A 23205-nucleotide genomic window follows, 5' to 3' on the forward strand; every position below is an offset into this window, starting at 1 on the left:
CCCACCTGCCATTTGTAGAAGGTTAGTCACTGGTTCATCTAGCCAATACCTGCGGAAGGTGTGCAGTGTGGCAGGCACTGAGATGACACTGGAGGTGCTTTAGTGATGGAGACAAATAGGTAAACAGTGCTTACAGATAAGTACAAAGACCAGTGATTACACAGCGTTGTCAGAGCATCAGGGAGGATAATGTTAGAAAGATTTGGCCAAGCAAACAAAAACAGGACGTATTTAGGCCAGGAGGACAGCCTGGCACATTCAAGGAATTTCTAGAATTTTTAAAGTTTTTGGAATAACCAAGCAGATAAACAGGACCCAGACTGTGAAGTGTTCACAGAGGAATGACGCAGAGAATAGAAATGTAAATGAGACACCCAGACCCTGCCTTCCAGTGCCTCACACTACGTAGACTCTGAGCAAATGTACAGACACAGTTGCAGAGACACCGTTAGAGAGCCAGATAATAAGGTTTGTCAAAAATTTGAGCCATAAAAGACACATCCTCAATCACCTAGTCATTCAACAAATATGCATTGACTGTTCCACATTGAAGACCCTGGACTATGCCCCAGGGGAAGAGAAGGAAAAGCTTACTCTCAGAAAGCTTTTACTCTAGGAAGCGTGTTGGGACGTGTATATGGAACGATACACAGCAATGTGAAATGCGCTGATGACATGAGAAAGGAACAGACAAAGCTTTGGGGATTCAGAGGTTGGCGGCATATAATTTCCATGTAAACTGGCATTATTTTTCCCTTGTTAGGTTTATGACATGGAACTGGGAGAAGAATTTTATCTCCCTCAGAATAAAAAGGAAAGCAGACAGATTGCACCAGAGCTCTCTGACCTTGTCATCTATTGCCAAGCAGTAAAATTTCCAGGTAAGAGTAGGCAATATCTTCTATAACAACTAAAGATACCAAAAGACAAAAATATGCTATTTATTTAATTGGACATTGTGAATGCTTTCAAAATAACTAAATTGTGTTACCAAAGTCATTGTTATACTACTTTCTAAATATTTATTATTATTATTTTATTTTTATTATTATTATTATTAGCTTTGATGTTGGTAAGGAAAATACCATAAAGTGTTTATTTTCAAGATATCATGTCTTTTCATAAGAATTAATAATAATGATAATAATATTCATGACATCTAATAGCTAAAATTTATTAAGCCCTTCAGTACCAGAAATTGTGCTAAGTATTTTATATATGTCATGTTATTGATTTCATATTAATTCTCTGAGGTAGACGGGTTTGTCCCCATTTTTAAATAAAGCAAAATCTGAGAGATATGAAGTAATTGCCCCAAGGTTGCCAAGTTTATCAGTAAGATTCTTTTGTTTAAAAGTGGTAGAAATTAACTTAAGCAAAAAAGAAATTTATTGGCTCATCTATTAAAAAATGAAGGGATATTCAAGTTTCAGGTACAGCTTGATCCAGGGCTTCTCTCTCCCCATTTCTCATTCTGCCTCCTCTGCATTACCTTTGTGCTTGCAAGGCGGCTGCAACAGACTAGCACCACATGTTTCCAGATTAACTTCAGTCTGAGAGTCTCTTCCAGAACTTTCAGCACCAGTTTCATTGTTTTCCATTAAGCCCTCTGCCCATCCCTGAACCAGTCAGTCACCGTGGCCCAGAGAATGCAGTGCTCTGACAGTCTAGGTCCTATGGCACATTCTTCATCTTTGAAGATGGATAGTGAGGCTCCACTCAAACCACAAGGACCAAGGATGGGATTTCAGTGAGAGAAAGTTTCCCCAACTTGCCATTTCTAGAAGTACAGTGAACTTACGATGATAAACCATGCCCCCATACACACAAAATGTGCATTTCAGTTAATAAATGGTAGAGCTATGATTCTGAAGCCTGTCTATCTCCAAAGCCCTGCTCTTCACCATTGCACTACCCTGCCCTTGTTGTTAGGGTGTGCTCTCAGTGTGTTCACACAATTGAGTGTCCCACAAGTGGGGCAGCAGGGGCTGCAGGGAAAACAGGAAAGTCCATAAATATATGAAAGTCAGAAAAATTCATCTTATACTATGAAAACAGGATTCCCTCGTACAAAATTTCTAAGGACGGGACAGCAACTTGATTCTGGAGATTCATCTAAAATGTTGGGAAACAGGGTGTACAAACTTGGTCTGGAGGGGAAAGTTAAAATAGCAATGCTGTGTATGAACGCAGATCCCAGCCTCCAGAGGCATATCTTAAGCCTCACTTCTCACACTGCCCTGCAAACAGGACAAAGGTATTAGGGTATTAAAAAATTAGGTAAGGGACCCCTGGGTGGCTCAGTCGGTTAAGCATCATGATGACTCTTGATTTTGGCTCAGGTCGTGATCTCACGGTCATGAGATCGAGCCCCAAGTCGAGCTTAACACTGACAGGTAGGAGCCTGCTTGGGATTCTCTCTTTCCTCGCTTTCTGCCCCTCCCTCACTCGCAGTCTCTGACTCTCAAAATAAATAAACAAATAAACTTTTAAAAGATTAAATAATAGTGGTCTTTTCACACACATGGAAAAAAATCACAGATAGGACTTTCTCAGCTTTAAGTTTTCTCCCACGTTCTGTTTTTAAACTTTTGGCAACTGCTGCTGCTTGTCGGGTAGCAAATTCTGTCAAGGAGAATGTGAATCAATAAGCAGCGATCAAAGATTTCGAGGAAACCTAAGAGCCTCGCTACTTCGGCTTAGTTCACAGATTGTGACTTTCTGTCCCGTAAGTACAATAGGATCATATTTGCAGCTGGTGACATTGTTCTCAATGACAGGATAAAACCCTTTTCCTGTCAAGGAGCCTCATGGCCTGCATGTCCTTTGTGACAGGAACAAGCATGAGGACCACTCTGTTCACAAATGACGCCCACACTCAAGAATCACTGCGTCTCTTGTACTTTGTAAATTCTGCTGACACCACACCCAAACCATTGCATCGGCCTTGTCTTTTCTTCTCAAGCGCTGGTTAAAGAGCACCCATCCCCAAAGATATTTGAGGTCACTGTGAAAGAAAGTTTCGTAGCAGTAGAGCATTGTGGGAGAGCCAGAAGGTCATTGGGTCCAGCTTCTTACTTGAGGCACAGGCTAAGCGTGGGGTTATTTAGCTTATGTTTAAAATTCCAAGAATGCTGTTGTGTTTTTTTTAAAGTGTTTATATAGTACACATTCTTTATAGGTATGCTACATTTAATTTTTTTTTTTTAGTAATTGAAATCTCTTACATTTTTCTCTCCCAAAATTTATTTCCTTTCTCAAACTTAACATTGTGTTGCCAGAATCATTGTTATAATGGCTTCTAAATATGTATTGGTATTATTATTTATTTCAATGCTCATGGGGGAAATACCACAAAATGTTTATTTTGCTACATATTGTTTGTGTTTGCTACCTTATCAATTTCAATGCAGCTCACCTTCACCAAGTCCCTTCCAAGGAAACGTATGCAGACAAATCTTCAGAGTATTGAGGCACCACAAAGATCATGTGGTGTGACCTTCCCCCAAAGTAAATGAATTTCCCCAAGATCATGAACCTGCTTTGGTGGCAGGGCTCTTCCAATTCCTTATCTGTAAAAAAAAAAAAGGCTTCACAGTCCTAACCTGCAGGATGGTTGTAAAAATCAGCAGTAAAGTATATAATGTGATTAACACGCTGTCCAGGAAAGAAATGGCTCTCTGGAAGTAGTTGTTGTCATTGTCATTGATAAATGGGCCAATAGGGCAGGAGAAGGCTCTTTGTTGCTCTATCAGTTAGTTCTCTGGGCCTCCCCAGATTCCTTCCCTTTTCTTGATCACCCAGCTCTTGTTTTGTTGCTTCCTCACCCCAAGAGAACAGCCAGGCTCTTCACAAAAGGGCCCACATACCCTTCGACATGTGCCAGGATGCGTACAAAAACCCCAGAATGAACAGGCCCCTTGCTCTAGTTCCTTGTGCCCCCCCCCCCCGCCCCCTGCCATCGGTTATACTTGGGAGAAAACCTAAGTTTCATTTTCTGTCATGATGCAGAGTGCAAAATTCACACAACATTTTAAGATAAAGCATGAGAACCTCCTAGTCCAAGTTTGTGTTGCATCTTTGTGGTTACAGATACTTAAGAGAAAACAAAATTTAGAAGCCCCACAGCTGCTATGAACTGAGCACTTTCTCTGACCAAGACACTCTACTAAGTATGTATATATACCATGATCTCATTCAACCCTAACCACCTTGACCCTTTTACAGATGAGGAGGGAGTGATGCAGAGAGGTTAAGTAATTTGTGTGAGGTCGCACAATTTGTGTGAGGTTTCAACCCCAAAGTCTGTGCTTTTCTTTTCTTTTCTTTTTTATGTTTAATTATTTTTGAGAGAGAGAGAGAGAGAGAGAGAGACAGAGCACAAGCAGGGGAGGGGCAGAGAGAGAATCGGAAGCAGGCTCCAGTCTCTAAGCTGTCAGCACAGAGCCCGACGCAGGGCTCGAACTCAAAAACCATGAGATCCTGACCTGAGCTGAAGCCGGACACTTGGCCGACTGAGCCATCCAGGCGCCCCTCAGTCTGTGCTATTCTTTTTTTTTTTTAACGTTTATTTATTTTTGAGACAGAGAGAGACAGAGCATGAACGGGGGAGGGTCAGAGAGAGAGGGAGACACAGAATCCGAAGCAGGCTCCAGGCTCTGAGCTGTCAGCCCAGAGCCCAAGGCGGGGCTCAAACTCACGGACCGCGATATCGTGACCTGAGTCGAAGTTGGATGCTTAACCGACTGAGCCACCCAGGCACCCCAGTCTGTGCTATTCTTAAGCACTACCTTACCCTGTTTCCTCTGATGATGTTCCTGGAAGGTATATTTTCATCTCAAAGAGGTCCTCCTGAATGCTGCTTCAGCTGAAGGAATTACTTTCTGACGGTACAGTTGTACACAGTGGAATGGTTTGGAGGCGACTCTGGCTTCATTGGAGCTTTTAAATGACTCTTCCTGCACTGGAGCACGGTGTGCATTCATTCTCTCATTCAGCAAATATCTATTAAGTTCCTGCCGCACACCAGGCACTGTGCCAGGCAGGAAGGGTCAGGCAACAGCAGGGCTGGGAGTGAGAAAGAGAAGCCAGGAAACATCATCATCATCCTAATGTATTTCCCATCAGACCTTCAGATTAACCCTGGGAGCGAGCTCCTATCACACCCATTTTGTAGGTAAGGAAACTGAGGAATGGAGAAGGTAGATGTTAAGGCAACCTCATACTGGCAAGAATTGAACCTAGACAATGTGCTGCTGAAGCTCCAGCTTTTAACCGGTCTTTCATCTCTCCAAGTTGAGTAATCAGGTTCTGAGAAATGTTGACTGGAGTGCTTTCTTTTCATGTAGCTTTTCAGAATCTTTCTGGTGCACATCCAAGTGGGTCTGTGTATGTGATTTGGTGATGATCATGCAGTTCTGGTCACATTTGTCTACAGAGAGAAAAGCTTTGCTATCATTCCCCGTTCTTATTAACTGTGCTAAAAATGCTAGTAGGTCTTCTGTCCTGGGGCTGCCAGGGAGTAGTAGGACTTCAAAATAAACAGTAACAGGGATGGAAAATGTCGAGTTCCTTGCTTGTAGTTTTTGGCTTATTTATTTTCATTTTATGGGAACAGGCCTGTCAACTCTAAATGCATCTGGCTCTAGCAGAGGAAAAGAAAGGAAAAGCAGGAAGTCCATTTTTGGCAACAATCCGGGCAGAATGAGCCCTGGGGAGACAGCATCGTTTAACAAAGCATCTGGAAAAAGTAAAGTCACCTTCTTGTAATATTTTGGCCTGATTCTGCATGCCGGATGATTCTGATATTTGACCGTCTAAGCACTTCCCTTGAACTTTTAATTTTTTTTTTTCATGAATGTTTATGTGAAGTGTTAGGTTAAGTGTGGTACCAATATATTTAAATTATGAATTTACACTCTTAACTTCCTAAAAAATAATGTTTCACTGAAGACGTTCTAACAGTGTTTGCCTCAAAAGTAAAAATTGGAGCCACCTTGGAACATTCTAGTTGTTCTTGGAACTGTGCTCTTCATCCTTATAACTCCAGAAGATATATCCATTTTATTTCTAATTACTTTTTACTATGAAAGTAATAAATTCTCATAGTTAAAAACTCAAACAGTTCGGAGTATTATTAAAATTCCTTTCCACTCTCAGTGTCCCAGTTCTCCTCCCCAGAGGTAATCACTGTTAAGTTTATTGTGTTTTGTTTAAGAAAAATAAGATTCTTTTTAAGATAATCCAAATGGATATAACTGAACATAGTTGGATAACTATTTTTTTCTCTAGGTAAAATTTGTATATAACGTTATATTAGTTTCAGGTGTACAACATAGTAATTTGATCTTTAATATACACGACAAAGTGATCCTAACAATAAATCTAGTTATCATCCATCACTGTACACTTAACCCATTTCACCGCCCCCCAACCCCCTTCCCCTCTGATAACTACCAATCAGTTCTCTGTATCTGGGAGCTTTGCTTTGTTTTATGTGTTTGTTTTGTTTTGTTTTGTTATATTCCACGTGTAAGTGAAATCATGTGGTATTTGTCTTTCTCTCTCTTATTTCAGTAAATATTATCATACCTTCAAAATCCATCCATGTTGTTACAAATGGCAGGATTTCCTTAATTTTTATGGCTGAGTAGTATTCCATGATATATATATATATATATATATATATATATATATATATATATATATATATATATATATATACACACACACACACACATACACATACACACATACACACACATATGTGTATATATACGTATATGTATACATATATACATATGTGTATATACGTATATATGTATATATACGTATATACACATATGTATATGTGTATATATACATACGCATATGCATGTACATGTGTGTATATGTATATACACATATGCGTACATATATACACGTGTGTACATATGTGTATATATACATATGTGTATGTGTGTATACACATATGTGCATATGTGTGTGTATACACATATGTGTATATATACACATATACACGTATGTGTATATATGTATATATATATAATGTTTTCCTTATCCATTCATCCTTCATCCTTCAATGGACTGGACATTTAGGTTTTTTCCGTATCTTGGCTATTGTAAATAATGGTGCAGTGAACACTGGGGTACATATATCCTTTTGAATTAATGTTTTTATTTTCTTCAGATAAATACCCAGAAACAGTATAGCTGGATCATATGGTATTTCTATCTTTAATTTTTTGAGGAAGTTCTGTACTGTTTTCCACAGTGGCTGCACCAGCTTTCTCCCACTAACAGTGCACGAGTGTTCCCTTTCTTCACTGTTTACTCTCCCACTGCTGTTATTTCTTGTCTTTTTGATACTAGCCTTTCTGACAGGCGTGAAGTGGTATCTCGCTGTGGTTTGGGTTGCATTTCCGTGGTGATTACTGACATCGCTCATTGTTGGCCATCTATAGATCTTCTTTGGAAAAATGTCTGCTTCAATCTTCTGCCCATTTGTTAATGAAATTGGTTGTTTAGCTTTTGAGTTATTTGAGTTCTATATACACTTTAGATATAACACATTTAGATATTTGGATAAAAGATTTGCAAATATTTCCTCCTATTCAGTAGGTTGCCTTTTCTTTTTATTGATGGCTTCCTTTGCTATGCAGAAGCACTTCAGTTTGATGTAGTCCCACTTGTTTACTTCTCCTTTTGTTGCCTTTAATGTTGGAGTCAGACCCAGGAATTCAAGGCCACGCACGACTAACGTCAGGAAGCTCACTGCCTTTGTTTTCTTTTAAGAGTTGTGTATTTTCAGGTCTTACATTCAAGTCTTTAATCCATTTCAAGTTAATTCTTTGTGTATGGTGTAAGACAGTGGTCTAGTTTCATTCTTTTGCATGTGGCCATCCAGTTTTCCCAACACCATTTATTGAAGAGATGATCCTTTCCCAATTGTGTATTCTTGGCTCCTTTGTCATAAATTAAAGGGCCATATATATGTGGGCTTATTTCTGGGCTCTCTATTCTGTTCCATTGATCTATGTGTCTATTTTTATGCCAGTGCCATATTGTTTTGATTACTATACTTTGTAGTAGAGTTTAAAATCAGGGAGACTTGTATAACCTCTATACTTGCTGTAACTTTCCTCATGGCTTTCTATACATTTGTCTACCTTATTGTCCTTAGTGCCTCTGTGGTATTATTCCATTGTGTGGATATATTGTCATTTATTTAATCACTACCTCACTGGTAGAACATTTAGGTTGCTTCCTGGATTGTGGTGGTGGTGGTGATGGTGGTGGTTTTGGAGTTTTTGGGTTTTGTTTTGTTATTTAAAAACAAAACAAAACAACGCTAGAGTGAACACCCTTGGGCATACATTGTGCCTTTGTGCAAATGTATCCACAGAATACATGAGGTACATAGGCAAGGACTTTCAGGCTTTTGATTTAAATTGGTGTGGCCACAGTCATCTTAAAACTCAATAGCTCTCATTTTGTTTCAAGGTTGTAGACTAACTCACGAGGAAAAGGCAAGATGTACTCCGATGTATTATGTGTTATGATTGCCTGCGGGGATGTTGTTCAGGTTTTATCTTTCTAAAATATTTAAAGTTTTCTGCACTAATCTGAGGCTAATCTTTTGGGGGGTTTAGGTTCCTGTGAAGGAATGCGACAGGCCTGGGAGGAATCTTCTTCCCCCCTCAACCCAACCACATCCCTCAGCGCTATCATTAGAACTCCCAAATGTTACCATATCTCCTCGCTGAATGAAAATGCCGCCAAACGTCTGTGTCGCAGGTATTCTCAGAAACTGATCCAGCACACCGCCTGTCAGCTGCTGAGGACTTACCCGGCTGCCACTCGCATCGACTCCTCCAACCCCAATCCCCTCATGTTCTGGCTCCATGGGATACAGCTCGTGGCGCTCAACTACCAGACAGATGGTAATGGGCCCGCTTCACCCGGAAGGGTGCCTCCCCACCTCTCTCCTCTGCCTCTTATATTTCAGTAAATATAGTTCAGCAAACAAGATTGTTTGAAGGGGCAGGACTCCAGACTGGGGCACACCGGATATGAGGGTTAAAGTACAGATGACCAAAACAGAAGTGAATTTGATATGGAATTGTGCCCTTGATGTTTCGATTAAGACGATAGATAAAGGGGCTCCCAGGTGGCAGAGTCGGTTAAGTGTCTGACCCTTGATTTCAGCTCTGGTCATGATCTCACAGTTTGTGAGTTCAAGCCCTGAGTCAGGCCCTGCACTGACAGCGTGGAGCCTGCTTGGGATTCTCTCTCCCCTTCCTCTCTGCCCCTCTCCCATTCTCTCTCTCTCTCTCTCTCTCTCTCTCTCAAAAAAAAGACAATAAAGACCATGAGGGGACCCCTAAAGGTCTTCTGTTCCTGCCTCCTTCTTGTTTTCAATTGTTTTAAGTTTATTTATTTTGAGAGAGGCAGAGACAGCATGAGTCGGGGAGGGGCAGAGAGAGAGGAAGAGAGAGAATCCCAAGGAGGCTCCACACTGTCATTGCACAGCCTGACATGGGGCTCAAACTCATGAAACCCTGAGATCATGACCTGAGCCAAAACCCAGAGCTGGACGCTTAACTGTCTGAGCCACCCAGGTGCCCCCCTGCTGCCTTTTTAAAGTACTTTTTAAACTTATGACTCCTTTTGACAGCACTCTGTCCAGTTTGCTTTTAAAGGTGTTTGGGGGCAGAGATTTCCTAACATGCCTTAGTAAGTTCTCTTGCTAAGCTCTTGTTCTTGCAGTCAAAAAGTAGTGTTGCTCCAAACATTTTGCAAGTTAGAAGCATTTTAGCTTCTTCTCTTCCCTTTGAGACTGAAATAAATAATGTTCAGTGCCCTAGGCGTGGCTACCACGGGGAAAACAAGTACGTGAGCCACCTGAACAGAGAACGTAATGTGTGTGTTTTTCCACTGTGGACGGGACTCCTAACAGAGTAACTGAGGAGTAAACTCCAGGTAGCAGCTGCCGTTTATGGCTTGCTCACTGTGTACCAGGCACCGCGCTGCATTCTTGACCCCTATTCTCTCATTTAATCCCTGCCACAACCCTAAGAGGTGGGTCCCTTTATGATGTCCATTTCTCAGATGAACAAACCAAGGCACAGAGCAGTTACTTTGCTCAAGGTTACAGAATGACTAATAATAATAGATACAAGGACTCTGGGAGTTCAGAGGGTAAAGTGTTTTGTCTCCTCTTGGTTATGGGGGAAAGAAGGGAGCTGCAGAAGACGAAGAAAAAATAGAGGAAGAATGTTTCCTAGAAGCTCACTGGAAAACCAGTCTCTCCTTCGAATAGTCAAGCAACATTCTCGTTCCTCTCACGAGCACTAATCAGATCCCAGCTAGCTGTGCTGACCCATCAACCAAAGCATAGCCCTGTCTTCAGCCAAGGTTAAACCCCAGCCTTCGCCCTGGGACCACCTAGCAACCTTGCACAGGTGCCAACAGTGTCTACTTGTGGCTGACCCCGCAGATGTATGGTCAGAGACATCAGTCATATTTTTGTGCCCTTTAATATTTGTTTCTCTCAATTGATATTAAGTAAGTCGGCACAAGTGAAGTACCATACCAAACGCAGTGCTTGGCGCGTAGAAAACATTCCACGAACATTAACCATCGTAAGTGTTTTTTGATAAGTTATGAAAACAGTATGATTTGGACTCACAAGTGGAAATAATAATGAAATATCTTCAGAGTTGTAAAAATTTCTCTTCGATCTGTCCCAAGTGGCTTGTGGGTTCACATCTCTGGCCCTGTCCTTAGCCCTGTGTCCACTGGTCCCCTCGGTTGTTATAACACTGAAATATTTAAGTCAACTGAAATAACTAGCAAAGTGGTTTTCTCAAGGAAATGAAAACGCATTTGGTTTGGGATGTGTCCTTCTTCCTGAAGCGCCAAGGCTGCCGCAGACATACTGGCTCCACTGATGGCAAAGGGAGCCATGGCTGAGGGGGACCCGGGAATTGCCCCTCCTTGACCCACCTCGCGCTCTGAAACACACACTGAGGCTGCTGGTGGGCCTCCACTCACCCCTGCAGGCTTTTCCTCTCTCCCACATCAATGCCATCACCCTCATTGACTGAAAGGGATGATGGGGGTACACAGGTTCAGGCACACTGTTTCACTTAATGGATACAGGAGTTTTTAAAATTACAGCTCTAGATGAAGTTCTGAGACCAGCCCTAGGGGGCAGTGGGAGAACTAGATTGGAGGCCCCGCCTTTATTCTAACGAAGCAGCTCCACACGGATCTGTTTTACATATGGGATCACCAAGTGAGATTTTAGTTAAGAAAAAGTGCTTTAAAGTTTGGGAAAGCAGGCTGCCTGGCTGGCTCAGTCGGTGTGTGACTTGATCTTGGGGTTGTGAGTGTGAGCCCCACGTTGGGTGTGGAGCCTACTTAAAACAAAACAAAAAGGAGAATACAAGTTTTGAAAAGCTGCAAGGATAGGCACATTGCTAATGGAATCAGACTTCAAACCCAAATGGGTGTCGACATCATGATATAATTTAATATTTTAATTTATTGAGCACCTTTTATGTGCCAGATGCTGGGGTAGGGACCTTTACACATTATCTCATTTAAAAAAAATTTTTTTTAATGTTTTATTTATTTTTGAGAGAGAGGGAGAGTACGAGTGGGGGAGGGGCAGATAGAAAGGGAGACACAGAATCCCAAACAGGCTCCGGGCTCTGAGCTATCAGCACAGAGCCCAATGCAGGGCTCAAACTCACGAACCACTAGATCATGACCTGAGCCGAAGTTGGACACTTAACCATCTGAGCCACCCAGGTGCCCCTTGTCTCATTTATCTTTATGACACCCCCATGAGGTATACGTTATATGGCTCCAGCAGTTAAGACTGGGTAGTTAAGATAATATACATTATGCGGTTCGGTAGTTAAGATGGGTCAGGCTGTCTGAGTTTGAACACTAGCATTCACCACTTTCTAGCCATGTGCCTTGGGTTTTGTCGTATCTTATGCCTCAGTTTCCTCATCTCTAAAAATGAAAATACTAAAATAAGGCAATGAGCCACCTCGTGGGTTATGGAGGCACTGGTGCACCCAAAGTGCTTAGAACAGGTGCTAGTGCATGGGAAGGGTGCAGTAAGTGTGAGCTGCTCTAATTTTGTTAGTCATATTTATCCATTTCACATTTACCAACTGCGTGGGCTAGTTTGCTTCCCTCTGTAGCCTCAGTGAATTAATCGCATGGGGACTGGATGGGCCTGAGAGGAGGGGTCCAGTGTGCTAATTTTGTAGATAAGCAAGCTGAGGCCCCAGGAGCTCTCATGTGTCTAAGACATCTTCCCCCCAGAATTCCTGTACATGACCCTGGCCAGCTCCCCCCCACACCAGTAAAGGCCAACTTCTCATCGCTCCACGGTGCTTACCACACTTTTCCTTGATGTTGGTCCATGTAGCAAAGTTCACTCTGCACATGGGAGGAATCTAGCAGAGGGAACATTTGTCAGGTGTGTCTCATAAACTTTTTGCTCATTTGGGCAACTTTTATGCAGACTTGTGCCATCAGATGAGCATTTGAGTGTGCAGGGATCCGATCGTTCACCAAAGACCTGTGCCAAATAAATTTTGGCCACAAAAGACTGTTGTAAAAGTTCCCAGCATTTGTGATTGAGGAGACTGTGGATATGATGTGAATCACATGTGATAATGGTTTGTTTCCTATTGAACCACCATTTTTAAAAAAGAGGTAGAGGGGCACCTGGGTAGCTCAGGCGGGTAAGCATCTGACTTCAGCTCAGGTCATGATCTCATGGTTCATAGTTCGAACCCTACATTGGGCTCTGTGCTGACAGTTCAGAGCCTGGAGCCTGCTTGGGTTTCCGTGTCTCTCTCTCTGCCCCTCCCCAACTCGTGCTCTGTTTCTCTGTCTCTCAAAAATAAATAAATATAAAAAATTGTTTTAATTAAAAAAAAAGAGGTAGAAGCATAGCAATTTATGGGTTGAAATAGAAATTTCAAAGACAAGGCATGTTTTTCTGGCTATTCTCCTCGCCTTTCTTGTATTATTAAGATTTTATCTTATATTTGAAAAAGCAAGAATTGTTCACACAATTGTCTGCATGGCTTAGCATTGGGGATAAGACAATCCTTTTTTTTTTCTAAAGTTGAGTATAAAATGAGGTGTTCAAAGATTTTTCTGGATGGATGTTGTGAATTTTTATTTATAAGAGTTTTTAGGTGGCAGAACATGGGATGGAGCATGAGCTCCATGAAGACAGATTTCAAGTCTTGTTAGCAGCTATATCCTGGGTGCATAACACTACCTGGCACAGAGTAGGTACTCAGTCAGTCTATGCAATGAATGGATGGCTATCTCTTCTTCATACTTCAGCTTAGGGGAAATTGATGCAGATTTCTTTTGAACTTTAAAGTAAATGTATAGGATGACACGTGAGCCAAACAATATTGACTTTATTTTGCAGATCTCCCTTTACATTTAAATGCTGCCATGTTTGAAGCCAACGGTGGGTGTGGTTATGTTTTGAAACCCCCAGTTCTGTGGGACAAGAACTGTCCCATGTATCAGAAGTTCTCTCCCTTAGAAAGAGATCTGGACAACATGGAGCCTGCCATCTACTCCTTAACTGTAAGTATGGCCCCAGTTGTCAGAATATAGTAAGGTCTGTAAGCCTTCATGAATATGAACTGGTTTTGAATTCAAGGCATTACAAAGGTCTCGTATCACCATTTTGTTCATGCAGATTTAGTTCCCCAAAGCATTTTTTCATCCTCTCAGGAAGCAGTGGCTATGGTTTATATATGCTGTCACCAGGCCCTCTATTTGCCAGAGTCAGTAGGTGGAGTTATGAGGTCCCTGCTTCACCTGCAAACTGATGATAGGAATTCTGTCCTCCAGGCCCCGGGAATCATAACTGTGCATGGATCCCATAAAAGTTGAGCTCCTGGTTAGAGCAGGTCATCTTACACTCTGACAAGTTCTCATAAGATCAGACAAGCATCAATATATGAAGCAACTACATATCTTTCCTCCTTACAGCTTAACCTTTATCACTCCTGGGCTTCTCCTTACTCCTTTACTCCTTTAACTACCTAATTGTCAGAACTCCACAGGCTGCCCCTAACAACTTAGCCCCAGTAGCTCATCACCCAACCTTATTCCCTGTTCTTTCACTCCCACTCAGCTGATAGAGAGACCACCACTGGATGGTGATAGGAAAGACAGAAAGGGAGAAAGTTACCTCTTCTCTCCATTATCATATTTGGTCTGACTTGCTGCAAACAAAGAATGCCAAACAGCCTCTGCTCATGACACCTCCGAGCCCTGGGAGAGCCAACTCACAGACCTTCCACCTCCCACATGGTTTTTCTCTCTCCTGAAGACTAGGGCAGCGGCCCCTTTCTGTTTGACCCTTTCAGCTGGACTCGAGTATAATTCCGTCTACTTACAGAAGGCTGTGGATTAATTTTTAACAACATTCCCTGTGACTTGGTCCAAAACGAACTGTTGAAGAAAAAGATTTGAGGTATATCAAATATAAACGTTTTGAACAGAATGTTAGTAACCATTTCTCAGATTGTGTATGGTCTCCTTTCCTCCTGCCTCCTTGAGAAACTTAATCATCTTAATGGCTTGGTTTTTGAAGATCTTTGAACATTTTTACAGTTGAAAGGTTACCGTCAGGTGAATGCTGTTGACAAAATAGGCTTTCACATGACTCCAGTCATGTGATTACCTGATTACAATCACTTTTTGTTTCTTTTTAGCAACTTTGTTAACCATGTACCCCTTCCATTCCAGAATGGTCTTTGTCTTTCTTGGTGGAGGGAAGCAGTAAGGCACAGAGGTTGCTTTGTTTCTTTCGTGTCTTCAGTGACTTTGATCCTTTTTTCCTTGCCTCAGATTGTCTCTGGTCAAAACGTGTGCCCGAGTAGCAGCACAGGAAGCCCGTGTATCGAAGTCGATGTGCTGGGCATGCCCCTGGACAGCTGCCATTTCCGCACAAAGCCCATCCACCGGAACACTCTGAACCCCATGTGGAATGAACAGTTTCTCTTCCGGGTTCACTTTGAAGATCTCGTATTTCTTCGTTTTGCCGTTGTGGAAAACAACAGCTCAGCTGTAACTGCTCAGAGAATCATCCCACTCAAGGCTTTAAAACGAGGTAGAACAAAATTCTCAAAATGCTAATAATTATAATAGCTAAGTGATGGATGCCCTGGGGTTCATGATGTTCTTCTCTCTCCTTGTGTGTATGTTTGGAATTTCCATAGTACAAAGTTAAAATAAGAGGCATAAAGGGGGCGCCTGGGTGGCTCAGTCAGTTAAGCGTCCGGCTCTGGCTCAGGTCATGATCTCACAGTTGTGATTCGAGCTCTGAGTCCGGCCCTGTGCTGACAACTCAGAGCCTGGAGCCTGCTTCAGATTCTGTCTCCATCTCTCTCTACCCCTCCCCCACATTGCACTCTGTTCTCTCTCTCTCTCAAAAATAAATAAACATTAAAAAAAATAATAAGAGGCATGAAGAAATGATACAGATTTGAACACTGTTTGATCACATCTCAAAAGAGATTTTTACATTATCCTAAAATCAGAGGTGTTGACAACATCCCATAGAGTGTGTCCTCTCCGTCTGCTGGTGTGGGGAGGAGTGGCTGTGCTCCTATTCCTGCACACCCCTTCCCAGTAGCAGCCGCTGCACCCCTGGCATGTTTAAAGCAAGGACTGACATTAGGAGAGGGGCCTGGGGTTGGGAGGTGCTGCCTAGCTGGCTCAGTCAGTGACTGGCTCAGCATGTGACTCTTGATCTCAGGATCTTGAGTTCAAACCCCACATTGGGTGTAGAGCTTACTTTTAAAAAATTTAAAAGTGAAGCACCTGGGTGTCTCAGTTGGTTAAGTTGGTTGATTTTGGCTCACCATTTGTGGGTTCGAGCCTCACGTTGGTTTCCATGTTGACAGTGCAGAACCTGCTTGGAATATTCTCTCTCTCTCTCTCTCTCTCTCTCTCTCACTCTCAAAATAAATAAACTTAAAAAAAATTTTTTTAATAAAAAAAAAGGAAAAGAAAGAAAGGAGCCTGAGAGAAGGAGGGCTGGGATGCTCTCATGGCACGTCCAGGGTTGAAAGCTGGAGGTGGGTGTTGGGGGCAGAGCAGGGCAGATGGAGAATCCTGAGTAAAGGCCAGAGCTGTTGGCCTGATGTGGTTCGGCTTTGTCAAAGCACTTGTGGAACTTCAGCTTGTTGTCCAGTGGGCATGGCTGCACTTTGCTCCTCAAACACTGATGCATGTCAGGGTCTCCTGGGACTCGTGGTAGTGAAATGCAGATTCTGATGCGGTAGGTCTGGGGGTGCGGGGGCTTGAGAGTCTGAATTTCTAACAAGCTCCCAGGGATGCTGACCCTAATGGCCTACTTTGAGTACCAAGGTGCTAGCGCCTTCTTCCACCACCACACTCAAAGCGCCGAACTCTGACTTCCACGAACACATTACAGTCTCCTGCATTTTGTTCTCTTCCTGTTTTTCTTCTCCACTGTGCAAGTAGCACATGGCCACTGCCCTAGTCAGCTCGTGCTGAAACAAAACACCACAGACTGGAGGCTTAAACAGCAGACATTTATTTTCTCACAGTTCTGGAGATGGAGGTGATGGCAGGGTTGGTTTCTCCCAAGGCCCCTCTCCTTGGCTGGCAGACAGCCACCTTCTCGCTGTGTCCTCACGTGGTTGTCCCTGAGACTGTGTGCAGGCACCTGGTGTCTCTCTCTTCTTATAAGGACACCGGTCATATAGGCTTAGGGCTCACCCTACTCACCCATTATGACTTCATTGAAGGCCCTAACCCTCTTTAAAAGACCCATCTCCAGGGACGCCTGGGTGGCTCAATCAGTTGAGTGTCCAACTGTTGATTTCACCTCAGACCATGATTCCAGGGTCGTGGGATCAAGTCCCAAATCGGACTCTGTGCTGATAGCAAGGAACCTGCTTGAGATTCTCTCTGTCTCTCTCTGCCTGCCCCTTCCCCACTCACACTGTTTCTCTCTCTCTCTCTCTCTCTCTCTCTCTCTCTCAAAATAAATAAATAAATAAATAATTTTTTTAAAAGCCCCATCTTCAGATACAGGCACATTCCAAAGTACTGAGAGTTAGAGCTTCAACATGAGAATTTGGAGAGGACACAATTCAGTTCATAACAGTTATTACAGAATTATGAGAAAGCACAGAGAAGCAAAAACGTTTCTTTTGAATTATCCGTTTTCCATCTCTCCAAAATAATCACTTTTGGTATATTTCTTTTGTAGGCTTTATTTCTCTGCCCATGTATTTACATATTATATGTAATAGACATATAACATAATATATATTTTTAATAAAGAGGCTTTCTACTAATCTTAGTGTCTTGCATCTCACTGGTTTTCATTCCTGATGTATGTAGTGAGCAACTTTTTTTAAAAATTTTTTTTGATGTTTATTTATTTTGGAGGGGTAGGGCAGAGAGAGTGGGGGGACACAGAATCCGAAGCAGGCTCCAGGCTCTGAGCTGTCAGCACAGAGCCCAACACAGGACTCAAACCCACAGACCGTGAGATCATGACCTGAGCCGAAGTCGGACGCTTAACCGACTGAGCCACTCAGGTGCCCCTGTAGTGAGCAACTTTTTCTGTTGGTAGCTATGCATCTTCATTAGCACTTTCACTGGCTGCACGTTATTCCATGTTATATTGGTACAAACAGTCACGCCATAACTTACTTTCCCAACTCCGTATTGTTAGAATACTGCATTGTCACTAAGAGGGAATATTTGTAAAACAATGACTGTAGATGATATCAAAATGATCAGATTTTCCTACTGTATTTTGTTTGAGTTTAAGATATTCTGCTTGAGTCTAAGTTAAAAATAGCACCTGAACAAGTTAGTTACCATAAGGTGACCCAAAACTGTCCCCAGGAGCAGCAGTCTCGATGAAAAGGTGTCTGTCTGCTGGTTGCATGCCCACTGCCACTCCCTGCCCATCGGAAGACCTGATGTCCGCCTACCATTTATTGACCTCCCTGGGTTACCTTCTTTGCAGAGCTCTGCAGTGCATGGCTAACAAGCTTTCCCCAATTCTGCATTATTCCAGGATATCGACATCTTCAGCTGCGAAATCTCCACAACGAAGTCTTGGAAATCTCTAGTTTATTCATAAACAGTAGGAGGATGGAAGAAAATTCCTCCAGCAGCACCACGCCGGCCTCTTTGGTAACTAAGTTCTATTTCACTCAGCATATTTGCAGGGATCGCTACACTGGGGATAGATAGGCTTTCTTGTGGCACAGGAACCTGGTCAGTTAGAGTTATTAATTAGGTAGCAATGGAAATAATGACAACAACAGTAATGGCTGGCACTTGACACTTTCTAAGCACTTTACAACTATACTAATTCAGTTAATCCTGTCAGTAACTTTGTGAAATAGTTACGGTATCCTCTCCATTCCATACAGATGAGGAAGGTCAGAGCTAAGTATATCTAGGTCACACAGCTATAAACCCGTTACTGTAGTGCCAAAGCCCATACTTTTTTTTTTTTTTTTTAATGTTTACTTTATTATTTTTGAGGTACAGAGTGCAAGCCAGGGAGAGGCAGAGAGAGAGGGGGACAGAGGATCCGAAGCAGGCTCCACGCTGACAGCAGCGAGCCTGATGTGGGGCTCAAACTCACGAGCCGTGAGATCATGACCTGAGCTGAAGTCAGATGCTCAACTGACTGGCCACCCAGGTGCCCCCAAAGCCCACACTCTTTTTTTTTTTTTTTTTTAATTTTTTAATTTTTTTAACGTTTATTTACTTTTGGGACAGAGAGAGACAGAGCATGAACAGGGGAGGGGCAGAGAGAGAGGGAGACACAGAATCGGAAACAGGCTCCAGGCTCTAAGCCATCAGCGCAGAGCCTGACGCGGGGCTCGAACTCACGGACCGCGAGATCGTGACCTGAGCTGAAGTCGGACGCTCAACCGACTGCGCCACCCAGGCGCCCCAAAGCCCACACTCTTAATGAGTGCATTATAGGCCTGCCAGGGAGATGAACCCAAAATAATAACATGGGGAAAAGACTAATTAAGCAAAGGTTGGGGAGATGCAGAATTGGCCCTCTTGGAAATGGGAAAGGAACGCCACAGAAAGGGTCACTATTACAGAATCTGTCTCTTAACAAGTTCCCTAGGTAAGGTCCATACCATTGAAGTTTGAGGACCACTGGGCCAGTACCCACCCCAGTAATGCAAGGTTGTTTATTTAAACAAGTACCACTGCTTTAATTAACTGGTTGATTCCATTATTTGATGTTTAGAAATTAACTTAAAATGAGGGGCATCTGGGTGGCTCAGTAGGTTAAGCTTCCAACTCTTGGTTTCAGCTCAGGTCATGATCTCACAGTTCATGAGTTTGAGCCTCACATCAGGCTCTGCACTGACAGCACGAAGCCTGCTTGGGATTCTCCCTCTCCCTCTCTTTATCTGCCCCTCCCCCCTCAAAATAAATAAATAAACTTTAAAAAATACTAATAACAGGGGCGCCTGGGTGGCTCAGTAAGTTGAGCGTCCAACTTCAGCTAGGGTCATGATCTCACAGTTCATGGGTTTGGGCCCCGCATTGGGCTATGTGCTGACAGCTCAGAGCCTGGAGTCTGGTTTGGATTCTGTGTCTCCCTCTCTCTCTGCCCCTCCCCCGCTCATGCTCACTCTCTCTCTCTCAAAAAATAAACATTAAAAAAATTGTTTAATAATAATAACAATAGAAGGGTGTCCATTGATTACCTCTTTACATGTTTAATATAACCTGTTCACCGTTGTGTCAATCTTATACTTCAACATAGTGCTAACAACCTGTAGAAAGGCACCCCGTGCGCTCACAAATGGCGCTGGCTCGACCACTGCCATGGCCACCCATAATTCACCCAACTTTCTTCTCTGCTGTTCTTCCCCTCACCTCATCAGTGTCGTCTCTCTCTCCATCCTGACCTCATTTTCTCAGGTTCTCCTCCTTTTCCTTTCAGTGTGTGGCCAAAGTTGAGAACAACACTTGGCCAAGGTAGAGAGAGGTGTTGCCTCTACTTGTGCAGAGGACTGGGAAGCAGAGACAGGGCTGCCTAGGTATCGAAGGACAAGAATCAGCTTTCACAAAGGGGAAGCAGAGCTTAGTGCCTGATTCTGGCTCAGTTTGCCTCGATACTTATTAGCACTGAAGATTCCACACATGCCATCGATGAACCATTTTTCCTCACAACACTTCTGACACCAAATGCATTGTGTATTTTCTTACACTGCTTCAACTCTGACAGCAGCTGGGTGTCCTGCCTTTCAATTTAATTCTGACAGGGTCTACCTGGAGTTAGCATCAGGTCCCAGAGTTAAGGGCTCAGTCCTATGGGACTGTCCCCACTTCAGGTGTCAGTGGCAAGTCCAAGGTTGTCACTGGTACTTCTGACTGACCAGCTATAAATTCAGGAGGTTTCCACAAACCCCTCCTCAGGTTCAGGAATTTTGTAGAATGACTTGGGGAACTCAGAAACGTGCTTTACTGTTACCAGTTTATTATAAGGACACAACGCAAGAGAAGTCAGATGGAAGAAATACATAGGGCAAAGGGGGTGTGAGGCCTCCGGCATCTCAATGTGTTCACCAACACAGAAGCTCTCAGAACCCCACCTTTTAGCGGTTTTAATGGAGCTTTATTGAAAAGGCATGATTGAGTATGTCATAGCCCATTGGTGAGTGACTCAACTCTGGGTAACGTCCCCCTCCCTGGAAACCCCAGGTGGTGCTGAAAGTTCCAACCATCTGATCCCACCTCGGTCTTTCCAGTGAGCACCTCCCATCCTGAAGCTGTCTAGGGGCCTCCAGCCATCGGCCATCTCATAACATGCAGGGAACATTCATCGCTGCAGAGGTTCCAAGGGGGATGCGTGCCAGCGACTGTGAACAAAGACCAAATATTTATTTTTTATTGTACCACACCAGGCCATCCCTGGGTCCCAGGCAGCAGCAACACGTATGTGTTCTTTGACCACTGAAGTCATCACCCTCCATTGCTCAAGCCAATAACAGAAGATCATCCTGGACTTCTCCCTCCCTCTCACTGCCCCATTTAAGACTTGATAAGTCTATCTCCTTAGTGGTTTTCAAATCCATTCATCTCTGTCCATCACTACTGCTTTGACCCTCATCCATTCGCACCTGGCTCGTGAGTTTCTAACTGGCCTCTCCCTCTGAGCTTGAACCCCTCTGTCTGTCTGCTTAGCCACATCTAACTAAAACCTAAATCTGATCATGTCACTCCTGTGTTAGAAACCCTTCCTTGGTTCTCCACTGCTTTCAGAGTAAAATTTATACATGGACTGGGCAGAGACACTGGGAAAACAGTGAGCTTATGAGTCATTTAAAGGGGCAGCCACTACCCTGCTGTCAGCCCCAGCTGCTGGTTGCCATGCAGTGTGGCCTGATCTTCTGGTTTCCAAGAGAGTCAGGACATCTGGACTTGCATAACTGTTGGCAGTGATTTCAGCTTCCAAAAAATACAGTGCAGGCTAAACCATATAATTGAAATGTGCATTTTATGGTATACAAATCATATCTCAATAAAATGCATTAAATAATAGAAACACAGTGTGCAAGCAAAATAAAACAGCCAAATCCTTCCCCAAATAAAAATAAAGTACAAGTTCAATGAAACACTTAGGGCCTCGGGTCACTATTCCGCTCTCAGTGTAGCTCTTCCGGCCAGTTAGGAAGAGGCCTGCATGATTGTGCATCTGCTGGCTTCTCCAGCCACCCCCTCCACACCCCAGTCACGGAGCTTGTGGAGGCTCCCAGAATCCCCTGCTTCAGGCCACCTCCAAGCCTTTGCACACAGGCTGCATCAATATTTGGGGTGTTCTTGTCCCACTCTCCATCTTCTAAGTCACACTGGACCTTCAAGATTTAGTTCAGATGATACCATTTTCAGGAGGTGCTCTCTGCTTTCCTCCAAACCTGGGATCTGCCCCCTCCTCTGGGTTCCCAAGGAACTTAGCATACTGCTGACAGTTGTCCATTTTCTTTTCTGATTCATTCCACTGGGTGCCCTTGAGGGCAGGGATAAGGTCCTCTTTCTGGGATAATGTCCCAGGGCCAGACATAGTGTCTGATTCACTATCAACTCTCCATAAATGAATTTTGTATTTTGAGTGAATGAATATATCTTAATATACAAAATGCTCAAAAGTTGTGAGTTACACACCTCCCCAGCTCTTCCTAAAACAGAAATACTTTCCATATTATACTTATCTGTGTGCCTGGGCAGAGAGTGCTCTAAGCCTGGAATAGTCTATCATCTTACCAACCAAAATTCTAACCCAAGGCCCTGAGGAGAGAGGGAACTCAATAGACACTGTTGAAGGTCAGTTCATAAGTAAGGACTAACATACACTTCAGATAATACCAGTCTCCTAATTATGATGGAAAGAGTCACTTTCCATTTATTTTAAATAAATAAATTTTAAATAAATAAATTAGTATTTTGGTGGTATGCTGCTAATATCCTCACTAGACTGTTAAGGAAGATGCACCATCGCCTCTTCAGCGACAAACAGAAGTATCAGGTTGTAAAAGAATGGTCTTCTTTTGCATTTACATGTCCCTCTACAGACTTCTAAGAACTAGTACTTGTGTACTGAATATAGCCTAGAAATAACATGAGAATGAGAATGAGAATGAATGAGAAACCATGTGGTCTTCCTTGACAGATGTTTAATTCAGAAGAAAGAAAATGTTTGCAGGCTCACAGAGTCACGGTGCATGGGGTCCCAGGTCCAGAGCCCTTTACTGTTTTCTCCATAAGTGGAGGCACCAAAGCAAAGCAGCTTCTCCAACAAGTAAGTCCACTGAGGCCATGGTTGGGAGAATCCATCATCTAATATGTATGGAGGGGTGTGTGTGTGTGTGTGTGTGTGTGTGTGTGTGTGTAAATGCAGGTGTAAGCATACACACACACACAAAAGTCCATATTGATGATCTGCCTTTTGATTATTTGTGTAATTCAACACTGAGATCCACCATAAGAATGATCTGGGAGGTCATGGTACCATTAGATAAGCTAACCTACAGAGAGAGACAGAGCATGAGCAGGGGAGGGTCAGAGAGAGAGGAAGACACAGAATCCAAATCAGGCTCCAGGCTC

General features: G+C 43.1%; 1 protein-coding gene across 10 annotated transcripts in view; it reads left to right on the plus strand.

Annotated features, from left to right (window-relative positions):
* Window positions 1-23205, plus strand: part of PLCE1 (phospholipase C epsilon 1) — a 320763-nt gene that overhangs the window by 281022 nt on the left and 16536 nt on the right. For all 10 annotated transcript variants that reach the window (XM_045438272.1, XM_045438271.1, XM_045438263.1 and 7 more), the window contains 7 exons: window positions 764-881; window positions 5618-5749; window positions 8652-8942; window positions 13478-13641; window positions 14917-15178; window positions 18134-18252; window positions 22772-22900. In XM_045438272.1, coding sequence (XP_045294228.1) covers window positions 764-881; window positions 5618-5749; window positions 8652-8942; window positions 13478-13641; window positions 14917-15178; window positions 18134-18252; window positions 22772-22900 — 1215 coding nt within the window. The remainder of the gene's footprint in view (window positions 1-763; window positions 882-5617; window positions 5750-8651; window positions 8943-13477; window positions 13642-14916; window positions 15179-18133; window positions 18253-22771; window positions 22901-23205) is intronic.

This window comes from Leopardus geoffroyi, chromosome D2, assembly GCF_018350155.1.
Source record: "Leopardus geoffroyi isolate Oge1 chromosome D2, O.geoffroyi_Oge1_pat1.0, whole genome shotgun sequence".
Classification (NCBI taxonomy): Eukaryota; Metazoa; Chordata; class Mammalia; order Carnivora; family Felidae; genus Leopardus; species Leopardus geoffroyi.